This window comes from Colletes gigas, unplaced genomic scaffold (genome assembly GCF_013123115.1).
Source record: "Colletes gigas isolate AHSC1104 unplaced genomic scaffold, ASM1312311v1 Colletes_gigas_Sc00008, whole genome shotgun sequence".
In the NCBI taxonomy this organism is placed as follows: domain Eukaryota; kingdom Metazoa; phylum Arthropoda; class Insecta; order Hymenoptera; family Colletidae; genus Colletes; species Colletes gigas.
In genome coordinates, this window is record NW_025106637.1 from 7,208,871 (window position 1) to 7,232,013 (window position 23,143).

A 23,143-nucleotide genomic window follows, 5' to 3' on the forward strand; every position below is an offset into this window, starting at 1 on the left:
AGATTGGGTTATTATACTCCTTACCTTCTCATTCGCCCAAATGGAGTATAATAAATGATCCCAAGTGTGGTTACGAGAGGCAGGACGTAGATAATGTATTGCGGCAATGCTGGTTATTTGAAAAGCAGAGAACTAACCTCGTTAGAAAGCTCTAGAAATAGAATTACTTTCTTTCACTATCGCGTAATATCATACTATTCAAGCCCGCATGAACTCGTTTCTGAAACGCTACGACTTATTAATCTAACAGAATTTTATTAAACAACGGGAAAACCCTGACTGGAAAACACGGCTGAAGCTCATTCTTGTGAACATACCATTACCATTTACGTAACAGAATAAAGACGAAACAAGGGAATACCCATCAGCCGGTTAATCCCTGATTAACGTCCATGATGCTTGCGATCAACTAACTGCATGTTTGTGCAAACTTTCTAGCGCGATAAGATATGGCAAACTCATACAGCTTAAATGACTTCTGTTGCAATAATTATGATTAATCGGTATATAAGACCGACATAATATTAACTGAAGTGAAGAAACATTTGTACAAAGAAGGGATATTTGTTTAGTTAAGTCTTGATGTTCCACGTCATTTTAGTATTGCATTTTGCGTCATGATAATAACAAAAATTGAAACGAATTCTTAGTATTTGTAATTAATGCCTTCTCGCAAAGGTGATACAGTAGATGAAGTAACAAAAGACTGCAGAGTGCCATTAAGGAATAACATTACGCAATTGCAAAATTGCGCGAAAGAAACGGGGGAATTTGTAATAAAATTCTTGCATGTTTTGCGTTTCACGAACGTTACGACACAAACAGAACAACATCCGTCAAGAAAATATGTTCTTAGAAATTCCAGTTACCACGTACATTTTTCCCCCCAAATGTAAACTAATGTAAAGTAACGACATACTTGCAGTATCCTCATTAGTGATAAAACAAAACAATATTAATGATGTAAAACTGTCTACGCTATCACAAAGAGTGTTTCTATGGTCTTTAAAAACATGAATAAATTCTGACGTTAAAGAAACATTCACGTTACTGACAATTAATACTTAGTATGCTTTTTGAAACGTTTTTGATAAAATAATATTTGAAATCTACTTGTACTAACCTTTCGCAATTATAAAAATGGTACGAATGAAAAAATTCACGTGCAAAAACATAAGTAAAGGAAGAGATTTAAAAAAGAGTATTTTGTTTTAATGTTTGGAAGCATACCAATATTTCTATTATAGTTTTACTTCGTCCGTAATCTCCTGAGATTAAAATTTTACACCTGTACCACTTTTTCCCACTACATAATTCACCGGTAAAAATGTTTTAATTTCGTCTTGTCTAGAATCTCGCATCATTTGTTTACTTTAAATTCTTACTCGGAATGAACCACCTGCTGGATATTTAAGGCGACGCAAATTGCTCTTGAAAACGTAGCTGTACACGAGATAGGCGAACAAACTGCGAACGCACACAGTGCACATACGCGGCGAGTATGCTTATATTAGCAAAAATGAGTAAACAGATTTTATCACCCGGGTCATTCAACTATGCAAGCAAACAAACGAAATTAAATTTACAGTAATATGGGAGGCCTGCCACATAATTTAATTCAACTCGGAACTCTATAGCTTGAAACAGTAAATATAAATATAAAATTTTGTTCGAAGACCTTCCGAAAATATTTCTTTAAAACAAATCTAACTGTCCGTGATGTAACGTTTAACTTCAATTTTCCTTTTATATAATCGCTAAATTTTGTTGAATTCAATGCCGTATTCTCTGTCGTCTCATTTACGGTGTTAACTCTAATAGACGACCACTTGATTTTTTAGTACCATATTCTTCTGAATTATCTACTATATAGTTAACGACTCATAAAGAACGATCAAGTTTCCTCGCAATTTCTCAATTGCTATACCCAGTTTCCTTCTTAACACTTATCTGACCTTTCGAACTCTATTATATTGTTTTCCCTAGACATTTTTTAAACGCTTATAATATCTACGTCTAATACATATATTCAATCGCTTAGGAGAGGAAAATTGTACGCAAAAAAGTTGATGTACCAGTGTGTTTTCGTGCTAAGACGAGAGATAGACGGCCAGCCAGGCTTTATGGTGGTCAATTGATCCCGTTTATAGTGTTCGTGTATTTGAAACCGGAGTCTGAAAGGGGGATGCTGCTTTACTTCAAGGAACAACTCTGGACAGGACTGGGTTCGAAGAATTTAAATGCTTGTTGAAACTTCGTCTCACTGGAAGTTTCATTTCGCTGGATTGTGTTTCATTCTGTTTTCACGATTGAACGGGAACTGACGCGGAAAGGGAAGATAGGGGCGAGTCGCAACGAAAACTATTTAGGCAGAAAGGAGATTCGTTCGAAGGTTAATTTCCGCCGTCGACAGTGATGCGAAGTACATATGTAGTCGGAACGATATTCACGGCCACTGACTAAAAGGATATAAATACTTTCGTCAATGTAATTCGTAGAACTCGTATAACTCACAACTACCAAGGAGGAAAGATGCAACATTGACGTTACATAACAATTTTGATCGTTAATCGAACGATGATTCCACCGCGAGTAATAAAAAAAAGTAGTTAAAGTGTGACCCAGTTCCCATGCTATCTCATTGAGATAAAAATTGCCTCGAAATAGGGTGGGATTTTTATTAAATATCCCGAGATAATTTTACGTTCTCACCTTGACGTTGGGAATCTCGCGACGATATACGTTGTGAATATAAATATCATGAAAAATTCCACATGAGGAAACTATTAAAATTGAATGAATTTCAACAAGTGCTTTTAAGAACCATCATCCCCAAATTAATTTCTGAAAATATGCCAACAAGAGATCAATAATTCTGGCACAGTATTTACCAATATTATTGCATCTAAAGATCGATTGGAAATTTGACGATAATAATGAAATAGCTCGTAAACTGTGTCAAGGAAATTACTATTCCTTTTTAGAGAAACGAAGAATACATTCTGCACCATATGTGAGTCTAACCGAGCGATATTACACGTCGTAGGAAAGGATGAGCCTGACATGATTGAGCTCCGCTCCTCAAGAATGTCTCACTTTGATCGCGAAACCACGAAAAGATTTCCAGTCGTGATATCAAGGCCGATCCTGCACTCCAAGGAATTTATCTGTGATCGGAATAAGAGTCATCCCGACGTACGATTTCAAAACGATAAGCTCTACGTACGGATAAGTCCGACTGAAACGTTACAGAACTATGAAACTAAAAGGTGGATTTAACGCAACCGTATATTTGCTTGTGCGGCAGAAACGATTGCCTGTTGCGACGAATACACATGCAAGGATATTTTCATTCGTCTCTCGTCGATACAGCAATTTTGTTATCGGCCAAAAATTCCACGAAGAACGTTTTTGCTCCTCTTTTCCTTATTTGCTGGCAAAGTTTGTTCTCTTGATTCAGAAATGTTTATACATAACAACGTGTTTTAATTTTTTTTTAAATACTCTCGATGAAAGAAGAACGATAATTAAAAAGAAACAGTCTACTGTGTTTTTCCTGTTAGGGAAAACGAGCCTGCTTATTGCTATTAATGGCGAACGAAGTAATTTGTATTATCGAGTTTAGAAGAGCTGTTTCTACAGGTTTTATAAAATTAATGAACCCGAAGATGGCGTCGAAACTGGTAAACGATCTAGTCGCGAAGTCGCATCACGTAATTTGGGTTAAACGTGCAGCGTTCAGCCCTAACCTTTACCAGATATTTTAAATTCTTTGCACTTCTTTACTTGCAAATGATTTTCCATCGAATTTTAAACCAGCGCGATAGAGCCTCGATTATACGAACTAGTCCAGGAACAGGATGTACGAATAATACATTTCTTTTAACAATGGATTGACTCTAATTTCAACAATCTAAACTCAATCGACTCATTTTTTGGTATAAGAAGATTTTTACGGTATTAATATTACTTTTAAATGAACTTATAAGCAAAGAATATAACACACGCTAAAAGAAAAAACTCGCTAAGATGTTGAGGAATCAACGTTTTGATGTTGCAAACATTTTCTGAAATGATAGCTTAGGCTGGGGTGCAATCAACGACATGTACAAATTTGTGCCTCTGATTATTCATATAAATTAAAGAGGATTTCTTTCATTATTTTCGTCACAATTCCTTTAAATGACACTAATCGGATATTGTAACGTTTGATTATACGGTATTCGAATAATAGTTGCTCTACTGAATTTCATAACAAATTACGCACAAAGAAGAATATTCCATGATAAGCTAGCCAACGTGTAATGCATAACTAATTTCCTGGGAAATATCAACTTCCACTTTGAGCAATCATTAGCATGCGTTATTTTATATTGCATACATATTCATATAGTATACACATAACAGAGATTAAAAACATTCTTTTCTAAACATAAAGGTTGCATAAAGAATAAATGATAAGCGACTATCCGTTAAACGTTAAATAAAAATGAAATATTTCACAACGAACAGATCAAATTTTAACTATTTCTCGCTTAAACGTTACGAATAAAGTGCTATATGTTGGCTATATTTTATTGATTGTTCAATGGTTCGTTTTAATAAAAAAGTAGCAACAAAGAAACGGAACAGAATATGCCACATTATTTGTACGTGTTTCTAAAACATGCTAACAACTTCTTCACACAACTTGCCTAACTTGTAAACCTTAAAACGTTCAGTCGTTTATATTCGTCGAAAGATACAGTAAGGCTGTAAATGAAGCGAGGCAATATGAAGAGTACAGATAAGTGGGCATAACGGACTAGGAAATAAGATCCGCCATGCAAATTAGAGCACCTTTCCTTTCGTTTTTTGTGTCAATTTCTATCAAATACTGTGTTCAAAAACAAATGTATCGAGTATTATACCATTTGAGTATGTACTGAATCATTTTATACAAGGTGAGGCACGTAATTAGAACCATTTCAATAACACTGTAACAACTTTATTGGGAATTGATTCAAATAAATAATATATGATCTTGAAAGGAGGGCAAAATTGAATGTTATTAATTTTTCATTGATCAACTGGTAACTAAAGTAAAGTCAAATTCAGTGTTACACAATAAATAATTTAATAATTTTTAAATATTGTTTTTGAACAATAATACATTTTGAATCCCTTTTTTCGAAACTATTTTAAATATTCGTAAGAGTACAAAAAAGATATAGGTGAAATACCTTGGCTAAAGTTATTAGTTCCACGATTAACAATTACAATCAGTTAAGTGGTTATAATTATACAACTTTGCATAAATGGTATTGAAATACATTTGAAATGGCTTTTTGCAACAAATATCTTAACAGCTTTTTATAAAAAGTGAATTTTATCTTTATATGTTCTTTAAATGCCCATCAACGATAAAGCCTTATTAATAATTTATTTACACCTGGTAATAATTCAAAAATTCTCATGCCTGAAAGAGGATGATTGGATAACACGCGTTACAAATTTTTTTGAACAATAATAACACTCGGTTACGCAACGACATTATCGAAGAAATAGTTCATTTTCCATATATTTGAACTAAAAAGATCGTCAGCAATTTTATCGACGTTTCATCAAGTTCTACGGAAAGCTGCATTTAAATATAATTATGTTTTGATAACTATATACAAACTGTATTTACTTTCAAAATTTAATTATCCGTAACAAGAGTCGTTCAATCTATGGAAAACGGTTGAAATGAAAGTAAAAAAAATGTCCTTACCTTATCCAAATACTGAAAGCCATGCTGCTGTGCGACCTGCTGGGCCTCTTCCGGTCCTCCCTCGATGTGCACCGCCCACTGATTCGTGTACGCCGTCACCCGTCCACCTAGAGTCACCAGCGCGACGATCGCCAGTTCAAAAATCCTCTGCGGGCACATGATAGCTCTTCCCATCGACTGCTACCACTAACGGCTCCAGTTTCACACTCAACACTGTGATCCACCACTATCCGCCAAAACCGCCACCGCGATCGGCGGAGGAGGCGACGAAGATAACAAGAACAACGACAACGAACAACGGCACCAGCACACACCCGCGGTATTCACACGGCAGAGATAAACCTAACGCGCCGAAACGCTCGTAATAAGAAAAGGCAAAATACAGTAACGGACACCTCGCACCTACTGACTGACTGCCGCCGACTGAACCACCAGCGGCGTATGTCACTCGTTAAGTACCTTCCACAGTACAGCCGTTGACTACTATCTGCTCTTCTTTCCTCGTCCACGTCCTCGTCGTCGTCGTCGGTGTCGTCGTCGTCGTTTGTCGTCGTCGTCGTCGCCGCCGTCGTCGTCGTCGTCGTGCTCGTCGTTCCCTATGTGACGTCACTGCCACTGTCGCCGCCTTCACTCAACGACGAACAGCGGTGGGTGGGGGCGATCGTCAAGTCATGTGGCCGTTGTTGGTGGGGAAGTCGACGCGATACTCATGATACCAATAATCGCGGACGTGTACACGGTGCACGTGGCTGACCCGGGGCCTTTCGATCAAGGACAACGTTCGCGGAACCGACCCACCACTCGAAGCGTTGCCTTCATCCGTTTTACATCCGATCGACGTTCGCTAACCGCGACTCTGGATCCACCTTCCGCGAAACTTCTTAAAAACTACGCTCGACGCGTTTCTAAGTCGCCCGTCGTTCCTCGTATCGCGCGGTGTTCGCGATACGGGTGGGTGGTACGATCGACGAGTGGGAGGAACTCCGCGAAGACGTCGGGATGACTCACTCCAACCGTACACTACCGGGATTTGATAACAAGCAGCTGGAAACGGATCAACGAGTCCACGGGTAGACGAGAGCGTTGTTGGCTCACTGTGCAGAAAACATGCTTATTCGTGTATCATCCGGCACCGCGAGAAGACAGTACTCGGACAACGAGAACCGAACGCTTGGCCAGCCATTCGACCGACGTCGAGGCACGTATCTATCGACCGATACTCGGTCGATACCGCGTAATCGATCGTTGCATCCTCCGGGAAAGCTCGGGGCGCCTAGAAAAATTTGTCGATGACGCGCCTCTCTTGGTACTTCACCCTTGGTTCATCTTCGGCCACCTGGTATCCGAGTTGCAATCTGAAAACCATTCCAAGAATTGCAGATCAAACATTCTGATAGACTCGAGAGCAAACGACTAAAAGTAGGGGGTTGATTGATTATCGAAATTCCGAATGGTTACAGATACGCCGGTACGACAATTAAGTTGGCATCGAGTCGCGACGAAAGATATTAAAATTCATTTCTCTCGAGGGGATTGGAAACGATCGTTAACTGTATTTTCTTGTAAAGAACGCGACTAACGAAGTAATATTTTACGCGAACGCGAATTTACGCCAACGGTTCCTTCAAATGCAACTTTCACAGAAATTAATGGCCCTGGTAATCCCAAATTGGTACATATACATTGTTTGTATACTTCTTATGCCGTTCAACTTTCTCTTCTACGTTTTTCGGCCTCTACTACATGCTCGATAGTAATAATAACAATTTATACAAGGTAACTGATGGAACAATCGAAGAAGAGGGCGATTCTACGTAAAGAAATAAGCCGAAAATATAGAATTTATAAAAAAATCGATTTTAAACATTACCGGAGCCTTCTTGTATACCTAGCTCAGAATTTTAAATGAAAATAACAAAGGAAACACACGAAAACAAACATTGTAATTTAGATAATTTTACATGTGACATCAGACTTAATCACACGTTTTCTACAATCTTCTGAGATTATGGAGAACGATACGAAATATCATACATTTTGAATAATACACACGTCGACGCGGTATTTCATTGGTTTTGAAGTTCCACGTTTCAAACAGCTGCGGTCACGCAACTTGCATCATCTTTTCATAGTTGAAGAGTGCTCGAACGAGTCGGATTTTCAAATGAAAGAAACAGGATAGATACCTGTGGGGATAGTAACATTGCATAACGGGAAAATTGCATTCAGCGTATAACGCGACCTGATTTCCTTCCTACGAGAAATTTACTAAGGAAATCTGTGTTTTTTTCTTGTTTATTAATGTACACGAAATTGAAACAACCAAACTATCGTATAAGTGGAAATAGCACTTCATTCTGAAAGATTATTCGAAAGACTATTTTGAAATCTACAAAACATAATTAATATTGTGCTTTTATTTCACCAAATTGTACCAGTGATTAATACCAGTCAACCCTGTTTTTTTTAAATATTTAAAAATAGCAAAATGATGAATCAAATCCTCAATTAATTTCACGTGGATTACACGATATTTCAGTTTTGTCTCCCAGTGAATGAAATTTATCTCTCTCGTTTGCTACTAATTCTTTTTGTATATGTGCATTATTTTAGTCTCGATACTTGTAGCGTTTCGAGAGAATGTTCTTTGCAATTCTACGGGTTCGAAGAATAGAATGAAAACGTCTGCCGATTCTTATTATCGATGCATTTTAAAGGTCACTGCGTTTCATGAAAAAGAATTCCATTTTCAAGCTGCGGTTTGCGCGGTTACAATTCGATAAAACGTTTTCGCCACGATCAAGTGAAATTGCGCCCGCGATATTCGTTCGTTCAAACCAGTAAATTTCAAAAGTCAGTTTTAAACATATAAATGCGAAACACGAACACGGTTGTAGCATTTTTATTTACGAAACAGCTTAGGTATTTTCGATACAGATGGCTAGTCGAGAGAGATGCCTATTATTTTCTAAAAATGTTTCACGGAGTGTATTATCATAGCTTTTCTGCGTTCATTAATATCGAGAACTAAAAAACAGAACGTTTTTTCTGTATTTACCGCGTGTTCATAAAAATAAGAAAATAGGAAATAAATTCAAGTTTCAAGAATGATAGAAATATAGAATAAAATTTATGTTCAATTCCAAACTGCATCAGAGTTCGAACAAATAAACGCCTACTCTGAATATGTATTTAGTGAATATTCCCTGATAATTACAGTTCCTCATAGTGCGTACAATTGATGTTTCTAATTACTCAGAGTTGGATTAAGGATTCATTCGGAGAGTTTCCAATGGTCATTGCAATATGGATACTAAAAAAAAGGCTGGTGATCAGCGTCTATAATCCGACTTAATAAATAGAGGACGAGGAAATAACTATTGAACCTGAATTATCGGAATTGCTCGGTAATCCGAACCTGTCTCTCGACCTGTTCGGATAAATGAGGTTTCACCATACGCGGATTACCATTTTACCCAGAAACTTTCACGCTAAAACAAGCATGCGTATTAAACACATGCGCGCATTATATTCGAGATTTTACGGTAATCGTCAATTCTAAAGAAATCATGTTCCTGCAACAGTAAGACCTTTTAACCAGCGCTGGAATCCGGAAGTAGCAGAACTCTCACGAAAGCCTGGAGAAATTTAAATTAACGTCTCCCTCTTGTACTTCCTTATAGTCTTTAAGCTCGGCTTCTACCCGCGCAAGAATTATGAAAATTACCGCGCTGTAAGTTAGAACCGGCGAAGGCATCCTGACGTTGTCCCGAGCTTCAAAGGACACCCCGAGGTGTGCAGATTTTCGTAAAAAGGGTCCTGCGACGCATTGGTTGACCTATGCCGTACCATTGCAGTCCACTGGAACATCTACTTCATGCCTCGAGGAAATTGCATTCTGCGGTCTTCCTCTTCTACTTCCGTGCTCGGTGCTCCGTTGATAAAGAGCGAACGAGAACGAAGAGACGACGGAGGAGGGAGACAGCGTCAGAGAAGTGAATTAAATTTAAGCCAAACGACGGCCTCTCTTTAAAGCTTCTGGCCCTTCGATCGACGAACCTTTTATTTCCCTGAACGTGTCGTAATTTCGGAACAAAAGAACGCACGAAACCCTTTCGATTCGCGGAGCGAACCGTTCAACGAATTAATTATCGCCTTGGCAACGAATATGGACGCTGGGCGTGTACACACGGGCCAAATGAAAACGAATGAGGCCGTACCTCTTAGCAGGTAATAACCACCGACCTTTGGCCCCCACGATCTATCTACCTGGTCGGCATGTGCCCGAGTTCCTTCCAAAGAGGACGAATTCTGTACGCACGGTCTGCGCGGATCGTCGAATGTTTCCTAACCGGCGCGACAAGAATACCAAGGTACAGCTGCAGGTATAAAAAAAAAATCCATGAAAAGCAATTTCCTTTGAACTGGAAAAGGAACGAGCGACGGTCTAACTGGGTCGGAACCGTACAAAATTTGTCTTCCAATGCTCTCCGTCCCTAATAACGTGAAATTATAAGCTACATTCGCTTTGGACGGGCTGAGAGAGACCGACCATTAGGCTGGACCTTTTACCGTCCAAGAATACCTGTGAGGCGCACCGGAGTTTCGACTAACATTATCTCCAGGCTTGCATTTTTTGTAACTCAAACATTCCCCGACATGTAATCGGAATATACAAATTACCAACTGTAAGATTAAATTTATCTTTTCGCTTGTAAATTTGGGAGTGCAGATAATAACAACTGCGTATAATGAGCAGTCGACTGTATTCGCCTGTAAATTGTTCCTTGAAAATACGTAAAACAGCGGTGTTTATGCCGTGAAATATTAATTAAACGAATATTCGAATAATATTCTTATGAAAGTTACAATACCTGCTATAGACTGTTATTAACTTATATCATCGCTTATTTTTAAAAAGGTATGTATATTACGCGCGACAAACCGCGATAAAATGTAAATTTTCTTTGCGTTTGTTCCGTGTGAAACAAATTAAATTTGTATCTTACCGAGGAATCATGAAATTTTTCATAAAATGTTGTACTTGTAGAATTAAATTATAAGGTAAAGCTTGATTACTAATTTGTCATTGGATGCAAGTACAAACTAAATTTAATGAACACAAATTGTTAACAAAATTAAATTCTACGAATATTTCTATTTTTAAAGCTTTCGACTACAGTATCTTTGTTCTTTTATTCATAAAATAAAGAATATTTTCAATAAAGTAATTATGTTTCGATATTTTGATAAAGATCAATCAATATTATTCGCCTATTATTGCTTGAAACGTTACGAAAATTTTAATGGGAGATTCTAAAGCCCAAAATAAGACGAAAATTAAGAATACTAATTTGCTGATGGAGGCTTCGTTAAGAAATTATTAACGTTTAAAGCTGCGGCCGTATTGAATTTTTTTCTCGAAAATGCGCAGGATTTTTGGGTTATGTCTATTCACCAAAAATAATTGTAATTGACCCTCGCAACCAAAAATAATTTTTCCAGAACGATTTGAGATTCTTTAATTTAATTTTTTAATAACTTTTTAACGAAGCTTCCATCAACAAATTAGTATTCTTGATTTTCGTCTTATTTTGGCCTCTAAAATCTCCCATTAAAATTTTTCCCAGGGGTGGCCGAACACCGTGTATAATAATAATTGCCAATAGTGTTGGTTGGTGAAATAATAATTGACGAAATCACAATTGTATATTCACACGACTGCACAGAGAGGGCGGCAACGTGCACTTTTATAAAGCTTAGATGACACCAATACAATGTCTATTGTATGACAACAGATGTCGCGATTAGCCCCATACTCGAATTTCCATATTCGAACAAATAGTATGAACAAAATTCTTGTTGCTTAGCTTTCAGATAAATACCCATATCTATCTCATTACAGATCAGGAATATAGTAAAATGCATTATTCTTTATTACTTTTAAAAAGGATTTAAATTATACGAAAAAGTTGTTGAGTGTATTCATTTAAATATGAGCCGGCAGGTGCTGCCCTCCTGTAGGTTCGTGTTGATATACCAATTACCACGTAATTGTGAGTGTATAATTCTAGCATCAGAATTCAGACAAAGCGTTAATGCGTAGTATGTTATACAAATGAACGTTCTTCGTACAATAGTCCAATTGTTATTCTTAATAAAAATTAAGAATATTTCTACTCTAAGAGGTCCCCCACAATTTTCCTTTGTCAGATTTCAGAAATACCAAGTTAACGTTGTACAATTAAAGAAATTACTCGTCTGTAATTCGGGCTACTTATATGTTGCGACTCTGTTTCATTAAAATTGTAACGAAAATTCATCACGCACATCTACATAATACAAATTAATAAGAAGTCAACGTTGGAGAATAACGAAATAAATACCTTGAATGTTCGTAGACGGTTGAATTTTTGCTAAATGATTCTGATTACACAATGGTCATTAACGCGGACAAAAGGAATGGCAACGAACCGAGCCACGCAAAGGCCTTTCTCGTAACAGGAAACACTCGGGGTCACGGACTGCCATGAAGTTCACGCCAGTATGGTTCGCGCAACAAGAAAACGAGGCGCGCAGAAAACCGGCTTGTGCGACTCGCGTACTCGTTCGGATAGCACGCTAGATATTGCACGTGCAATTCCAGCAGTCACGATCTTAGAATTTGAAAAGTTGTCGTTCGACAAGGAAATACAAACGGCTGACACACGATTCGCGATTGACGCTGTAACGTTCCGCATTTCGTCGCGCAGCGCCGCTTCGTTCGGATTATCGGAACGATGGTATCGAACCACGCGATCGAGAAACTTATCGCCCGTACGTAACGTTCGAATATCATTTACAAGTCAAATATGGCCGCTGGAACGGTCCCAGTTTCGATAAAAACGGCATCGAATGCTTATCTTTGTAGACGAGACGTAGAATATTCTAAGGAAACACGTTTCACCTTTCGCCGAGACAAAAAAAACGTAAACAAACCCCTCCCGATCACGATCCTAACCCGTAATCATTGAGATTATCGAATGTTACGAGACACGAACCTAACATTCGCATAATTCAAGTAGATAGAAATTCACATTGAATCGAATCAGGTACTCTGACGTTCGAGTAAGACGGAACTGATTGTTAAACAGGTGTTTGAAACGTAACCACAAAATATGAGTACTCAAAAGTATTTCTTAATATAGAAACGAAAGTATAAACGTTCGCTTATTGCGTCATAATTATAGGTATACATACCGGTGTTGGTTACAGAGCTCCTACTTGGTTGCTAATGCGTATACGCGATAGAATTTCGTATCGTTACGCATTAAGTTCACGTTTAAGTTGCATCATGTTTGTTTTTACTTCAAAATTATATATCGTACGAAGCAACAATTGTATCGGAATTCTTTGTATCTAACTAGTACGTAACCTGCTAAAACTAATAACCGATACAAGAACTGTTTCGGTTACTAGTCCCGAGTTCACGGAATCGGGCAAGAATGCAGATAGGTTAGGAACGAGGCACGACTACACGTGGGCAGAACACGTTCGTTGCCGATACACCGGCGAACAGCATTCGCGTTGCAAAACTGTCAAGACGCGATCGCGTATCGTCGAAAAAGAACGGACGCGACGAAACAGCACCATGAATATTCGCGCGTCGCCAGTGTCCATTGTAAACTCGGTTCGCGAAGCCATCTCAAGGTAACGGGTTTCCGAGCACGCGTCTCGATAGCGAAAGGAGAAGTCACGCACAGACGCGTCTTGACAAGTCGCGAGAATCGACGATAACAAAATCCACACACTCAACGCTCGCCCAAACTGCTTATTAATAGAATATTCACTCACGATTTCTGACGCTGCCTCCGGCTTTTCTTCTGGCAAACAGATCCGTCTGCGCGCAATAATCCCAGAACCGTCGATACACGCTCGTACACGAAGAAAGATACTCCAATCGGAGCGAGGAATGCGGAAGATGGAGAAACGGGAATAGCACCGCACAGTTGCACAGCCTGGGAAACACGCCTCTCGTGCCGCCAAACTTTAACGTCACGATTACTCGACGGGAAAGCGAATTCAAAAGTCCTGACGCGTTACGTGTATCGTTGCGAGCCGCATGCAGTCTATATACCGTGTCACCGTCGTCGCGCGAATATCGGATCGTGCGACGTCGTTCCTCGTTTCAGTCTCATCCCTACAGCGTAGCACGGCTGACTGACGGTCTGCCCCGCCGTCCGTTTACGACGCTCCAATCTTCCCCCTCCCACGGCCGATCGCTTCTCACCGTTCCCCTCGCCTATCCCCACCCGCCGGTCGGCTTCTCCCGCCGACCAAACTCGCAACCCCGCTCGTCCCACGCCACCCGCAGCGACGTTCAGTCACTCGGCAACCGCTTGGCCGTGTACTTCTCTTTCTCTTTTGTGTTATGCATCCGTTTCATGGAACAGAAAGAGAGACGCATGGTTAGCGTGAAAGGTCGAGAAGGGTACCAGTGTCGTCTAACCGTATCTTACGAGTGTACCCGTTAGAATCTAACCGTTAGCCGCTCTTGGCACGAATCTAATTCCTTAAAGACCTAATCTCTTCCCCTAGCTACGGGGTATTTAGAGGAAGCCTTCATTCAGCCATGCAAATTGTTTTACGTTACCTCCACGTATTCAATTTCCTTCGATTCGATCATTTAATAAAATGTTTTAATAAAATTTAAAATAAAAGCTACTTTGAGATTAATTGTTAATTCGATCGAAAGAATACTTTCCAAACCCCGTAGAATCATGCAAGAAAGTTGTGAAGCACCGTACTGCCTGACCGTATTTGTGACTCGAGACCTTCTCGCCGCTCGATCCCGTCGGACATGGGCCCAACAAGGTTCTTGATCGTCCCTGGGGGTTCCACCAGAAACTTGTCCTTCTCCATCTCACCGCAACCCTCTTCTTCCCGCTCGTTTGTCTTCCACATGCACATACCGGTACGTCTTCTATAGCAGCGTCTTCTGCTGCAAGTGCAAGCAGCTCCATCAACCTGGTTTCTCTCCTCGCCTCTTTCTCTCCGTTGTTTTTATACCTCCCTTTTTAAGCTACGAATTGAACGGAGACGGAACGAAAGCTACGCGGAATATTGAGCACCGGCCACGCATTCCGATGCGGCGGATAAAGCGTGCGCCCGTGCACACTCGCGCGTCCACGTTCGATTCTTTACCACCTTGCCTTACCCACCTGCCGTGGTTCGTATCAATGCACGGCAAAACTTGCGTACCTGATTCCGCGTATCCGGACGACGATATCGGGAAGCCGTTGTTTGTCGACGGTGTTCTGGTGACACGGGCACAGGATGCATGCTAAACAAGCGTGTCGATAACGAGCACGGATACTGTTGTAGGTGGAATATATCCGGATTTCTACGATCCGGACGCTCGGTTGTTTGCCCTCTCACCTTCGACAACAGCGTCGTTATCCTCGTGAGACGGAGAATTAGAGACGAACGAAGATATCGGAGCGGAAGGCCGCACCGGGGAAGGTTAAACGAAACGCGGATAATGGAGAGACGATGATTAGAATATCGGGGATTTCGAGGTGAGTAACAATGAGCACTGAAAATGTGGTGGAGGAAATCTTGAGAGGAAGATTGAGGTCCGACCGAATACTTTTATTGAGAATTAATGCAATAGATTTTAGCCAGGCCAGGGAATCAAGTCTACTTCACAATAAATATATTTAGTTTTTATCAATTCAATTCGTAACATTCGAACCTCAGTTATTCGACCGTCAGCCCCGATCATGTGAATGACTAAAAACACGGTGGGAGGGATAAGCATTGAACCTCTATTATCGGACCACCTCGGTTATCTGAACTGCCTTGTCCCCCCCGACGTGTTCGGATAAACGAGGTTCCACTGTACATAGACCTATTGTTCTGGATATGAGAGGATTATAGTTCGCAGAGTAGGGCGAAGGGGTATGCGTCGATGTTCTAAATAGGCGAACGAGAAACCCACAAAAAGACGCCGAGAAAATGAAAAAGCGACTACTTTGGTATCACCGGCTAATTTTAGTTCTTCCTTCTATTTTTGTCTACGTGATTTACCTTTATCCATAATGCCGAAAGCTGCGCTCCATGGAATACAGTTGTAATCCTAGGGCTTTGCTATCGGCGTACTTTCGGAACAAATACAAATCCCATATGTAAAACCCATTCTTTTATTTATTTCATACGCTATTTGATAATGGACAGGAATTTATGAGTTTCAGTTCACGGTTTGCACACGAAACTATACGGTTACTGCGAACTTTGTTTTCAACAAATACAGCATTTTCGTCACGAGTTTTATATTTTACATAAACCCCAACGGCACTGAAAACTTTTAAAAAGTTCAATATTTTACAATCGCGCGCAGGCTCAATGGTTACACCGATCGATTTGTTTATATTTTTTTCTGTCTTCGAAACGTTTAGACGATCATTTTCACTTTTCCCGCAGTCTGCTCTTTCTACGGTATAATTCCTGTATTTCCGACGTACACTTAATCGTATCGTATTGAAAATTCAACGCTTTAATGAGATTCACAGCCACACGTGACTCGGCAACTCTTGCACACGCTTCAGCTATACCGAACTATTCAGTGAATATTATGCGATTAGGAAGTTTCAAATGTCGCGAAACAATTTCTACATCGGTATAAAACTATTCATACGTCAGTCAAGCCTGCCTCTCAATCGTCGAAATCTATGCTGCTACTCTGATCGACTAGAAAAAGAACATTCCTCTCGATACTTATTTATCGATTTTCAAGAGCAAACAAATTTACAATTAAAAATACATCGAAGACATAACAAATGTAGAACAAATTCCTTTCCAACTCATTTCTCGATATTACAATTTTTAATGCCGTGAAGTGAATGAAATTTACCTAATTTACCGGCGAAGTTTTAGTTTTCGCGTCAGAAACAAAGTTTTCTCTTCACGACAGCCCCTATTAGAGAAGTTGAACTAAACTTTTCCAATTTCTTTAAAACCCCGCGTAATGAAGCATCGCTATCAGCATCGGCTCAACCTTATTTCGAGCAAACATCTCGCGTAGCATACATTTTCAATGACTTAATGTAATAGCAGTTCGCGTAACCGGCGGCTTAAATTTCCTTTCCTATTTCCACCCCTGGAATTGCACGCCGTTTCGACTTACCCCCTTTTATTACACTCACTAAATCCTGAAAGCACCGTTGCCTGATACCCGTTACCCAAAAAGTAACCAGGCCTGAATTCTTGGCTCCCTTAAATCTTACTCCTTTATACCTTTGATTTATTTCCATGGCAGAGGAACAGCCGTTTGTGTATACGTTCACGGCGCTGTTCCCGGCGATATTTTCCCCGACTTTTAAGGCTACGATCGTTTGCACCAGTCGGATCGAACTGTCGAAGAAGTTGCTCTCCCTCGTGAAACGCAAACGAACAGCGTGCTGCGCATCAAAGATTCACGCACGAGGTATCGTGCGAGTGTTTGGCAATTTTCGGGGCGAATCGACATGAAACAGTTTGGAATACGTTGCGTGAATTTTGGTTGCAATATACGACCATGATTCGTATTCCTGTCCTCGCTTGTCGCGTACCTAACGACTAATTAACGCCAGGGGAGGATATTAAAGTTAGCAGCAGACTTAACCGCGGAGAATTTCATTTTTCATTAACGCATGCTTCCAGGTACAAAATGATTACTTATAATACCAGATAAACCTCTATTGAATTATCTAAGTTATTAAGAAGGGTTTCACCTTTAAACGTAATGAGAAAGTTTTATTTTTGTATTTTTTGTTAACACCAATCTTGATAAATGGCAGCTCTGTAATGGCGGGAAAGTTTCGATATAAATCAAATTGTAACCACAGTTTTCCAAACTTTCAGGTCTGGGTTAACGAAATACGTACTTCCCATCTTACATGTATTCTTACAATATGTTCCATATATTGATATTGAATAAATATTTTCTCCATTATTTCTAATACGGGTTTGTTTACTCGTGAGACTTGTTTTTAGATTTTATAATCTTCCTTGAGAAAATGAGAAAATTTGCATTCTTGGATCTTTATGGTAGTACAGCAATGCAGCGACTCGAGGTTCGCATATTCTCCAAGCAACGCGAAAATCTCTGACGAGAGTTAGGAATCCCATGTTTTTCCGATCCGCGCATCGACTTTGCGGAAGTCAGCGAGTGCAGAGCGATTTACAAGGCAGCTGGAAAAAGAGATTGATCGTGTGTTGGAGTAGAAGCTGCAGGCCGATCCGATTTTTCCGGCCACCAACGGCGTCCTTATTTTTCTCGTCATTCGCCTTTTCCATTAATCTTCGCCAGTCACTTTTGATGGACGGGAGACAGGAACGACAACGAAGAAGTTATCGAAAATGAAAGTGAATGAAAAATAGTTAACGACTATTCCAAACAACATACGAGACTATTTTCGATATCAAATTTCTTATTAAAGGACTGTGAGATAAGAACGCTTCTTTCGTCGTCTTTAAACGTCGTATGTTTTTTACATTTAGTTCTGTATTTTATTTACGGCGCACCGTGAGAATTCGAAGGCGAAAGGTGATTTTATTTTTTAGCATTTAAATGTCGGAATAAATGATTCGTTGTTCCCGGGACACGTGATTGAATAGAACGTGCTCTTTCAAATTATTCTTTTATATTTTTTTTTTTATCGACGCTTCCTGCCCCGTTCGATTGTTTGATTAAAATTTGGCAAAACCGCAGCTCGGGGAGTTACAAACTTTATCGTGCCATTTGATGGTTTTACAATCCGACGTTCAAATGTTGTTTTCTATCGCGATATAACGGAAATATTGCTGACATTCATTACATGTATCAAATGGACAAAACTGTTGTCGCCAAATATATATAATATACCAGGTTAACCTCCTACTATTATTATTAATTTTGCATTGTGCAGTTACCACTTGGCAATTTCCTGTTTTAACTGCCAGTTAAAATTATCCATACACGATAAAAGGGGAACATATTCAAAGAACAAAAAATTGTTACATCGTATATGTACATTTCTTTTGCATATCCTAAGATAATATTTCAATTGATATGTTTGTTACAGACTGTAATTGTTTGTAACGTATCGAAATTTCCTTCGTTTGATTGTGTTGTCAGGTCCAGAGAATTCGGGCTAGTTTAATTTGGTCAAGACAGTGTTCTACTAATTATGTTTCTTACATCTAGTAGCAATTTAGATTTCAGCCCGTCAGACACACATCTTTGTCGAGTTCACTGTAGCGTTGGCTATCAGTGCTGTCATTCGAGAGCATCGCGAAATGGTTGCAAAGGAAAATCAATAAGGATACGCTTATGGACATTTACAGGCTCACAGATTCGGGATGAACTTCGTAATTTGATAATTAACTGGGGCGAAATGTTGCTATAAATACAGCGTGGGATGGTCGAATTAGTTTCCTTGAAAGTTTGGCTAAATCTTCTCGGTTGTTCGGTATTTGATACAGATTAACTCTATTATCGACCCAGCTGGTCGGAATAGTTTGTTAGTTACGTATTCTCCGATTGCATGAAGTTCATTTAAAGATACTAGTATTATATTTAAATGTAATTATTAAATTATAGCAAATAAAGCTGAATACTTCCTTACAGGAAATTCAGTGCAATCGATACCGTATATGTTCTACATAAAACAGTTTCTTGTGGAATGCATACTTTAGGAATTATTTGAGGTGAACAAATTATGTGATTTACCCTCTTTAGCTGTTAATTTTTGTATATTAGGTGAAATAACGTTGATAACAAATTCTTATGTAAAACTTCGATGAAAGTATATTCGAGTAAAAAAACATTTTTAAAAAAATCTTACCTCTCGCTTAGGTTGACGTTGCCACAAATTGTTCTCTTTAGTTCCTCTTCAATATTCCTTAAGTGTCGTTCTATAATGCCATTTCGCTGTCATTTTCATCGAAATAACGGCTGTTACTGTCATTCAAGGGATCTAGGTCGACGATAGAGTATCAAAGTGCTTTGTAAGGGAAATCGATTAATAATCATAGACGCCTTTCCTTAGATTTTACTAGCACTTGCTTTCATAAAACAGGTTTTATCAAGCAATATTAGTATCAACCGCTATTATAAATGAATAAATGTATAAAAACTAATTCGCTTATTTATTCAATTTTAATAGTGTGCAACTCTGATAGCGTCCAATGTGTGTCTGTAGTGTAAAGGGCGAGATTTATGAATTAATTTTGAAATTCACATTCTAAGGAAACGAGAAGTCATTAGGAGCTCTAGTCGTCATCAACGACGCTTGAGTTTCTCGAACACATACATAAAGCTGAACTACAACGACTAAGGTTAGTCTTAAGTTAGTCTAAGTTTCAAACTGATAACCGCAACGATTAAATGGACAGTAATAGGAATTCGCAAGTCGTGTTGCAATTTGATACTCAGATAATTGCAAACAGTAATTTAATTGCACTCACGTTTAACTAACGAGTACATCCTTGAAACGAGCATTATGGTTCTAGAACGTATCTTTGTACTTTACATTTAACTGCGCCGAAACGATTTGTGCGTATCCTGTTTCTTTCAATTTATTTTATCCTTTTAATCGGAACAACAGTTTATTTCTGTAACTTTTCTAAATCAATTGTTATTTTATGAGACACGTTTCTTGTTTTCTGTGCTGAACATCCTTCTACTATGTGTGTATCGATAGTACTTTACTCTATTGCAATTGCTGCAAGAGGGAGGTCTAGTTTTTGTTGTTAGAAAAAGACGAATCAATCTAGTGAGCCCTATCCTCAACCAGGTGATTAATGTCTGGTCAGAGTAAATTCTGGATTATTTGAAAACACACTTTCTTTATTTTTGTTAAATGTTATATTTTGATATTTCTTTTTTTGCAACTTTATACTATATATTTAAAAAATAAATATTATTCTCCTACTTACAACCTTATAATTAATAAATATAGTTTATAATCAGGTAATAAATGATCATGTTATACCGAATACACGTTAATTTTATTCCATAACGGATTTGATAAATCAGGTATATTACTCGGCAGAACTAAGATTTTGTATGTCGAAGAGGATTATAATTAAATTAAAGAGCCTAAGAGATTTACTGAAACCTTTATTATAATCAAATTCTTCTTTTCTCTGGGGAATAGTTATGGTGATTTTTAATCTCTTTTAGCTTGTATTGTGTAGTACAGAGTTCAAGACAATTAGATAATTAAATCGAGGATTACTGAAAATTTCGGTGAACGAAACCAATATCTGTCCGTAGTCGCGAATAAAAGCCAATTAAAAAGCGATTGTCCCCGTTGGATGACCTGAATGTATACCGTTCAACAATTATGAAGCTGGGATAGCAGTAATTTATAACAACCATGAAAGATTTCTGTTATACTCAATACACCTGATGTTAATTAATTAACTTAATAACCTTTGAGCACACTTAAAATAATATCTCTCTCGAAGCTGTTGAGCATGTATTATGTATGAATTTGTACTTTAATTACTAAAATGTTTCCATTATACGATGTAATTTTGAAAATTCTACAAAGAGCCCCATTGACAGAATTAATAACAACGATACATTATTTTATATTATACGTTTGTACATGTATATTTATAACTCGATTAAGAAAAAAAGATAGTGAATTAGTAGCATTTTCAATTAAGATTTTAACTAAAGTAACTTATGGAATACAATTCTGTACATGTACAACAATTAGTGCCCTGAGTATTAATTAGCTTGTCCAGCAATATTATCATTTTCATTGTTATTACTCTATCGTAATATTCTTATTATTAATACTTCTAAAATTATTATAATCTTGCTAATTTATAATTCTATTAACTTGACACTGCACGATGTATTATTCGATTAAGCAAAATTTAATTTATTTCAAGTACAGTGCAAGTACAACTGTACATGTGTAATACTAATTTCAATTATTTATGAATGCAATTCAAAATAGGCAATCTTACCCTAATGGCACCTATATATTGTCGTTTTACAACAGTAAAAGCGTTGCACAGTATCTAATGAAATATATTTCACCTCTGGAAAAAATTCGAATGAGAGATTTTAGAGGCCAAAGTAAGACGAAAAAAATTTTTCAAATCGTTCTAAAAAAATTATTTCCAGTTGTAGGGGTCAATTACAATCATTTTTGGTGAATAGATATACCCCGGAAATTCTACGTAGTTTTGAGAAAAAAATTCGAGTAGGTGGAGAAATTGGTATTCTTGGTTTTCGTTTCATTTTGGACTCTAGAATCTTTTATTGTATAAAAAAAAAATAAGTAACATTGTTCTATTTGAAGTGTAATTACTCACGGAGAACAGTAAAGCTGCTGACTCTCGAAACAATGATAATACGTGATTCTAAATTGTTGTCGTTATCATTCCCCGAATTAATTTCATTTAATTCCCAACGGAAAACCTTTTATCAATATAATATTATTGTATGATAGATATTGAAACACCCGGTGATTTCTCAGTAACGAAGCTGTGTTCGCAGAAACACACGCAGGATATGTGCGTAATGAAATTCAGCCGGATAGGAATACGCTGTTATTACATGCTAGGGTTCGGAGGCAAACAAATTTCGGCAGGCAATTTCTATTCAAGATTACAAACGGAAATGTTCCTGTCTTATGTGAGCAGCAAGCAGGTTGAATTTGCTGATATCAGCGTAGAGGCGCTGTCAATCTACACGTGCACGAACATAAAACGAAAAATTTATGCAATTTACGAGATAATTACGCTGTATTCAGAAGATACTCTATGAAACATTCACATTTATTCGAAACTGACGTACACCCATACCAGTTACCCCCCCTTTTCTACCAACTAAAATTATTTTAAGTTCCATTTCTGGGCGAAGTTCTAAAAAACTTAAGTAAAGTAATTTACCTCCTGTATTTTTAAATAACATCATGCATTCTTATGTACTAGCCTATATAACATATTTATTTATTTGCTTAGATCATAATACTTCTCTTTTGAGGTGTGTAAAGTTGTCGTCATAGTGGAAATGAAACTAAAACGTTAACGTTAATTTGTTGGGAAGCTTCCGTTAAAATATCATTACAATTGTATTTTAGTTGTAATAAAAATTTTAATATTCTAGGTGTGGCACGCTGATGGCTTTAAGAAGCTTTCTACGCCTCGTACTTTATTTCGCCCTCTGGCACTTTCTCATCTTGAATATTCATTTTCGGTTGCAGTAGCACGCCGATTATAAACCATAGCTTAAAAGAATGTAAAAAGTTTTTACTCTATGTAGCTCGTGAAGTGGGTCATTCTATGTCTCAGTGCGATCGTAAGTATGATTACGCGACTTCTTTAGTTTGAGACGCCAGGGGAGAAAAGGATTTTCTTTGATCTTCG

General features: G+C 38.2%; 1 protein-coding gene across 1 annotated transcript in view; it reads right to left on the bottom strand.

Annotated features, from left to right (window-relative positions):
* The window catches only part of LOC122396695 (furin-like protease 1, isoforms 1/1-X/2), a 213,588-nt gene extending 199,652 nt beyond the window's left edge, over window positions 1–13,936 (bottom strand). Inside the window, exons 1-2 of the mRNA XM_043395308.1 lie at window positions 13,586–13,936; window positions 5,753–7,107 (exon numbers count right to left, since the gene is read on the bottom strand). Of these exons, the coding sequence (XP_043251243.1) occupies window positions 5,753–5,926 (174 nt within the window). The 5' untranslated portion in view covers window positions 5,927–7,107; window positions 13,586–13,936. The remainder of the gene's footprint in view (window positions 1–5,752; window positions 7,108–13,585) is intronic.
* Window positions 13,937–23,143: the final 9,207 nt, after the last annotated feature.